General features: G+C 40.8%; 1 protein-coding gene across 1 annotated transcript; it reads right to left on the reverse strand.

Annotated features, from left to right (window-relative positions):
* Positions 1 to 748: 748 nt before the first annotated feature.
* Positions 749 to 4,849, reverse strand: LOC306916568 (fish-egg lectin-like). The gene is made up of 5 exons (XM_079494489.1): positions 4,697 to 4,849; positions 4,314 to 4,553; positions 3,188 to 3,402; positions 1,687 to 1,814; positions 749 to 1,172 (listed from the first exon to the last, which is right to left on the reverse strand). Exons 1-5 carry the CDS (start codon positions 4,752 to 4,754, stop codon positions 1,004 to 1,006), a joined length of 810 nt encoding a protein of 269 aa, XP_079350615.1. The 5' UTR covers positions 4,755 to 4,849; the 3' UTR covers positions 749 to 1,003.
* Between the last annotated feature and the right edge of the window lie 2,988 nt (positions 4,850 to 7,837).

The following is a 7,837-nucleotide window of genomic DNA, read 5'->3' on the forward strand; positions in this document are numbered from 1 at the left end:
AACAAACAAACCTTTAGGTGGCAACACGCTCCATAACAAACAAACAAACTCCCGTCTGCTGGGCGGGCAGACGGAAGCTGCAATGACTTGTGAACCCGTGAGGTTTCTCTACACACCCTATATGGTCAGAGTGCCGGAAATGACGGCAATATGGGATTGCATGATGAAACTATTAAAGAGTGTAGAAAGTAGAAACCAATATAGAAATGAAACAAACATATAGGAAATGTCACATTGTAGCAAACAACAAATACCAAAAAACAAATAACAACGAAATCATAATTGTGGCAGCAAAAGTCCATTTGGTTCTAAACTATCATTTAGCTGGGGACCCCCTGGAACTCCCTCAAGGACCCCTGGAATCAAAGTGGGGAACCACTGGTCTATTCTATAGGTTGGTTTCAGCTATAATAATATTGTACTTGGTTCTTTACAGCACTGGCTCTCAATCAGCGGTCCGACACGTTAAAATTAGTGCCCTTGAACAAGGCATTGAATCACTACGATGAAATGTTCTATGAGCAGGGCCTGGCTGGAAACAAGTTCTTGAGCTTAGCCCAGATACCCTGGGTAAATATAGTAATCATTTCATTTCATTTCATTTCACATGTTTATGTCTGTTGTTGTTCAATTAGATTAGGCGACAAAGAACAGTCCAAATATGCTTTAATTGATGCTGAAAGTAATGTTATTGAATTGATTAATTTTGACCTTACAGGCGTATGAAACTTAGATAGCATTTTTATGTAGACTTAGATAGCATCTTATGTCGACTTAAAGCATTTTATGTAGCCATAGCACTATTTATAAAGTATATATGCATAGTTTCATATAGATATTCCACTGTTACGTTCTTAGCTTACATATGATTCATGACTACTTTTTTACGTATATGATGTATTGACCATTGCTTTTGTTCTTGCTTAATGTAAATCGCTCTGGATTAAGAGCATCTGCTAAGTGCCTAAATAGTAAATTGACTAAGCACAGAAGAGTCACTCTGCTAAGGTTCACAGCCGTCATCATCATCTTCATGGGTGCACTTCATGATAGCACCACTGGTGGACACAGCGTAGATACTGCCAGCATCGTATGAGACATGCCTCATGGTCTGACTCATGGGAATCATTTGCCATTCATTCCCATCCGGACGTTCTTTGGAAATGCCATTTCTGTTAGGACACAAGATTGATGTGTCATGATACAACATGGGTATGGTATGGACTTTTGTAAGACATGGCAATTTTATGTGTGAAATTATTTCATGGTTTTGGTTGGGTCCAATGTTCTACTTAAAGGAGCATTCAGTGATTTGGAAAACCACCCAGTCCGCCCCGGTAACAAAATGTGCACATGCACGCTCTACAGTGGGGGGAAGTGCAACAGGCCAACAGCATGTGCACCAAGGCCCCACTCGATCATGATTGGAGGAAGGCCCCTCTCATCCTGATTGGATGAAGGCTTTGCCACCCGCCACCAAAACTGAAACTAGGGTTTTTTGACCCCAGGGGCTCACTGGGGACAGGGAGGAACTCCTTATATGGTCAGCACACAAGTGATATTTGAATTAAGTCAAATCACTGAATATACCTTTAATCTTGACAACTGAGTCAAGCCGTCCATATTGTTTTCCCACAAATAAATTGCGGAAAAAGTGTAAATTTATCTCTGGCAGTTTTGGCTCACCTTTGATAAACTTCACCATTCCAGTTTACCCCAAAGACATTTCCGTCGCTCCCCACCTCAATCATTTTGAGTGATCCTGGAATATGTTTCCAGCTTGAGAATGAACAGGTGCAGGCTGCAGATTTAAGCTATATAAAAAAAGAAACACAGCAGCAGCATTTAGTATAGTCATCATCATAGCCCTAAGGAATGAATGTCATTACATGGACCGTAAAGGCCTGACGTCAAAATTTTAAACATTTCTTCTATATCATGACAATTTTCTGAAAGATTTGAGGCACATTTTAACGATTTTTCAAAAATAGCAGTAGATCTGCTATTTTTCAATAGCTAAAGTATAAACATAATGCTTAAAACACCAAAAGGGGTTCCCGCCCAGAATGGGTTAAAGCCAGTATTATGGGGATCGTAGTGCGAGTTATGAATGATATCCCTCTTATGAGCGACACCATTGATCATATTGATCACTTATTAATATTTGTTAGGAACTTAGGATCAATTAATATAGCCTACCTCTGCATTGCAGTGCTTTACATCATATTTTAATTATCATAGGTTATCTTTTATCATGACAATGTTTCCCCCTCCGTCCTTACCTATAATAGTGCCTCAGGTCAATTCTTGGTCCAATCTTATTTTCTTTTTTTGTGTGTGTGTGTTTGTCAGTTGGTGACCATGTTTCCCATTCCTATCCTATAATTTGTGGATTACCTCAGGGTTTTGGTCCAATTCTATTTTCTTTATCATTATCATACATGACATCATAGTACAGACATGATATTGCCTTCAACCATTATGCAGTTAATACATAAAAGTAGTTTTTTTACGAAGTTCCATATTGGTGCAGCCTACACCACTATATATTTCAGTGAAACAGATCCCATATAGTAAACTGTCTTAATTTCTTCTGGATGTCAAATACTTGCCTTTATTTCTTTGTGGCTTGATGGAATTGCAATGGTGTTTTAATTAACATGTCAAACAAAAAAACAATAAAAACAATTTGGTAATAGCCTCCAAAATGCTGCAATAGACTTTAAACTTAGGAATAGTGCACATACTGTATTAGCACTCTTGGGGCTTGGATTCACAGAAAGCTTTTTTGCCAGCTGCTTAAAAGTCGTCTGGACAACATTTACACATACCTCTAGTAGCGACCGTAGTGGTCACTTTTTCATGATTGGCTGCCTCTAAGCCAATGGGAGACTTACCCATAAAACCCATACTCGCCACAACGTGAAGCCGTGAACTGAGGCAGAGTTGCTACAGTATGCCATGGTTTGCAGATACAAGCTCACAGAGGCATCTCACTGTGTGTAGCACTTGAAAGGCATTTTGGTCATTTATTTTTTAGTAATGTAGTTTTTATTAAAAAAATATGTTTTTTTACTCACTATATTATTTTATACACATCATTATGCATTATAAATAAAGTTTGTTAATATGCGTTTGTTTTTCTTGTTTAGTAGCCTATTTAAACTATTAACAGTAACAATCTTACCGCGTTGAAGAAGATTTGGTTTCCTCTGTTGACTCCCCAGCACCCATATGGGCCACAGCTGTAGTACTTCAGACTACCTGATAACCCATCCCAGCGCATAGAGCCGTGGCCATCGAAGGCCTTTGCATAACCGCACCGAAGACAAAAAACGTTGTTGCCTCTATTGGCTCCCACCACAAAGTCATGACCTCCAGCATCGATCTGTATCAAGAGTCCTAAAGATAGGGGCAAAACAAAACATGAAGATATAGTAAGTATATAATAGCGGTGTTAATATGCAGTGCAAACATCGCACTTTATCTCCTAAGCCAGAGTTTCCCAACCACTGGTACCAGTACCACTAGTGGTACTTGAGCCCCCCTCTGGTGGTACTCAGAGCACTGACCCATAAAAGAAGTGGAATGAAATATTTATATTAATAGTAATACAGGTAGTTCTTCTGACCAAGCAATTGGTTGAAATAGGCTCTCCAGCCGTGCTGAAATGAGCATGACAGCACACCTAGCCGTTAATAGAAGATTTGAGAACGTATTAATCACATTTGAAATATTATCAGTTGTGCTGATTAGACAGAGTTTCGTCAGAGCAGCAGCAAAATGGGCTTATAGGAATGGAACAAAAACAAAATATTCAAAGAATAAATGACATTTTCCTCCTGTGTTGATAGCCGAATAGGATTATGGTGGTACTTGGAGAGCCAGATATTTTCTGTGGTGGTACTTGGTATAAAAAGGTTGTCCTAAGCCAGTGGTTCCCAAACGTTTTCATGTCAAGGACCCCCATTTGAAAAGATATGCCAGGGAGTGGGACCCCCATAAGAGAAGATTTCAACGGCTCCAGCAGTGATTCTCATGTTTGACATGCATTAGTCTACGGACCCCCCCATTTAATGACATTTCTATCTCCCCAAGTTATATTAAAAAAATCACTGTTAGTTTAACTCTGAGAATGTACAATGTACATTTGTACACTCTCAGAGTTACAGACCCATAAGGGTTACAATTGGTTCCAAACTATCATTTAGCTGGGGACCCCCTGGAACTCCCTCAAGGACCCCTGGGGGTCCACTGTCCTAATAAAGATGTAGGCTACACTACAAACAAAGAGATGAAAGAGTTTTGTATACCTGGAACTTGTACCCAGCTGCCACTCCCATATTTGTAGATGTTGTCATTATTATGAGTGCCCCATATCCCTGCTTCCCCTACTGTTATATGCTTCAGGTCAGAGAATGGCAGTCTGGTCCAGGACGAGCCCGTCAGAATATAAGCTTGACGGCTTGTGTCTGTAGCGACCAGTTTCCCCTGGCCCGCGTCGACCTGCGCTGCCCCGCTCAATTGTGGCGCCAGCAGGGTGCACGTCCAACCTGGGGAGGATGATAAAATCATCACCATTATTATCATCATCATTAGATGGAAAAATCGCAACCAAATAATCCACTTCATCATGTTTTTAGCTTATTCAAAAACTGACAGGAGATGTAGAGTTGACTGGAGGTCAGTGACTTACCCTGACAGAGAGCCAGGTGACCCAGCACCAGCAAGAAGACTGCAGCAGTGGCTCTCATGATGTCTCGGTCCGTCGCCTTTTATCTCTGCCTCCCTTCTTCTTTGGAACTGCTGTCCCTCCAGATTGATGTTGGGTGACGGGTCTATATATCACGGTCTTGGAACAGCAGGTTCAATAGATTCAGACAGAGTTTAATTAAATGAAGGTGCCTCCCATTTACACTAGCGCTTCTTAAAATAATAAAACAAAACACACAAACGGACTACACTGCAGTTTCTCTCAAGCATGGCCAACCTAAGTTGATAAAAGCACTAAGAAAATATTGACATACTGTAAGTACACCACAGAAACCATCCTCAAACCTCTTAACGTATTAAATAACTCACTATACCAAACACACCACTGTTCCTTATACAGTTCACTTGACTGGCTGCAGCCTAAGGCAAGAAGACAACTTCACTGGTACCAATTCATCTTTAAATGTGTGCACTTCAACTGCCCTCCATACCTGAAACAGTCACTGATACCATATACATCCCCATTATATCAACTTAGAAATACTCAACATCCCTATTTTGATATTCCCAGAAGAATATTCTCTGAATCCGGACGTAGATCATTCCATTACAAAGCTCAATTTGCCTGGAACAATCTTCCTCTTTCTATAAGATCTGTGAGTGACCTCCCCTGGCTGCTTCAGGACTTCCCTGTATTCACACCTCAAAACAACCTGTTCATGCTACTAACACTGACCGTACTGCTGTTTACTTCTGACCCCTGTTTCAAGTCACTGTACTGTACTCTTAATATGCTTGTCCAGAAAAAAGTTGAGGGGATGGGGGAGTGGGTGGGAGAGGATGAGCAAGCTATTGTGCACTGTCTATTTGTGTAACTGCACTGTACTGTATTTAATGTTTTTTACCTGTGTACGGGACCCCCTCTAAAATGAGATGCCACATCTCAAGGGGCTATCCTTTCAATAAATTCTGACCAAATTCTGACCAAGTATATGTTCTACATACAGAGCTGAATCACAATCTAAAAAAAAGACATAGACCATTTTGTTCACCGTTGTGCCTTTATTTCTGGTTAGCTTTGTTTTCATCATGTACATAGGCCTACTTGCTTTCTGTGCGAGCGTGTGTGAGTGTGTGACTGTGTGTGTTCTATTCAGTTTTTAGTTCCAGAATGACAAGAAGGCATAATGGCACATCTCAGGCCAGAATTGCGGTATGTTGCAATTATATATAAAAAAGCAAATGCATGAATTGCATTTATTTTCCTCCCCAACTTTGGCATTATGTGTATCTGTTGCGACTACAGTTAAGGCAGAATTCACCCTTTGTCAAGTCCCGCCCGTGGTTGTGCCCCTCTTCGCACCCATTGGTTGCCGTTTTGTGGTTGGACAAAAATCCTCTCTCTCCATCCACTACCATTGAAATAACATGTTTCTCAGTTGCTTCGTATTGATATTCTTTTTTTGAACTTGGGGTCAGTAAAAAGGAACATCACAGGTGCAGCAATTACTTACAGGCAGATAGTCAAAACTAACATTTTATAATACACATATGCCCTTTGTGGACTTACTCAAGACCCAGACAGCAGTTTAAATTAATGTGAATTTACCACACGAAATAAACACACTCCTGGTGTGTATTACGATATTAATTGTTGCTAAAATAATGCTATACCAATGCAATGTTACTGTTTGTAATTATACAATTATTATGTTATCTATCCATGCAATAACTGTGATTGATCCAATTCATGTCTCATGCACCAGCACATTAATTCAAGTAATTCAAGTAATTAATGGATCTCTATTTGAGTAGGTCATCTCTTAATGTTTATAGTAACATGCCTGACTTAGCTGATGTGTACCTGAAGAGGTGTAACTTGTTTAAATAGGTGCAACCTTGTTTAATATAGAGGTGGAACCATGTTTATTATAGCTATGATACCTGTTTATTTGTCACGCAGGGCATATTCGTCCAGACACTCACTCACTCACTCACTCCAGATAGAGTTGACAACAGTGTTGTTTTTGGCAGCAAATTTTGATTTTAGTTTTAGTCATAGGCCCTCATTTATCAACCGTGCGTACGCCAAAATATGGGTGTACGCCGAAATTACCGCAATTTTCGGCATTTACGATTTGCGCCAAAGATTGAAAATGATCTTGTGCCAAGACAAAACTCACATCTGGTCGGGAGCTGTCACGCTTTGTCCTCACCTGTTTTTCTGTCGTAGAACAGCGGAGCAGCATTGTTTGACCAGCTGAGAGGCTGTCACAGGCATCGAAACATATGTATTCACTCCTAAAATGTTTATATAAAACTGTATAGGTATATATGGGCTAAATACATATAAGATGTGTCTTTGTGTCATATGAAATTAGTAGGAGATTTCCAACTTTACAAGTAATTATCGCGCAATTAAAAACAATGTTGCAAGTTAGATGCTTAAGCCATTTAAACAGTGTTTTGCATGAGCGCATACATGCGAGGATTTGGGCTGTCTGTGCTGAAATATTTCCATGACGGGACGTTGGAGAGTACTATAGGCTAGTGCAGTGCTGCAGCTGCGGAGAGTCCCAACGTGGTAGCCTACTGTAGCCTAATCTACAGCAGGCCGATGTCTTTCTGGAGTTACGGTATGTGCAATCTCCTCCTCGTTTAATAAACCCGACGCGTCGCTCGAATGCCAAATGTACCGTGCCAGCGCACGTGGGAACCGCATCGGAGATATAGGTAGGCTACCCAGCCAGCCCACCACCACCAGTGCCCAGCCACTGCAGCGACTGCGAGGCAATCTAAATAGTCTGTCGAACGTGCGGTGCATGGTCAGTTGGTCACGGTCACGGACGGACCACAGTGATAGAGAGAGACAGACAGACAGGACAGGAGGAGCACCTATGCAAAACAGCAGCCTGTGTGTGCCTATTTGTTATTTAATTCATGGTTCACAGGTTCAGGTTTTCGTTCACCAATATATCTTGTTGTATATTAAATTAAAAAGACTTTAATAATTGAATATACAACTAACAACACACAGTGACAGTTGCTTGCAAATTGCTATATGTGCGTGCGTGCGTGCGGGGGGGGTGATGCGGGCAGCAAGGGAAGCGAAGCGAGAGGAGAA

The sequence above is a fragment of the Electrona antarctica genome (genome assembly GCF_951216825.1).
Source record: "Electrona antarctica genome assembly, chromosome: 23".
Taxonomy (NCBI): Eukaryota; Metazoa; Chordata; class Actinopteri; order Myctophiformes; family Myctophidae; genus Electrona; species Electrona antarctica.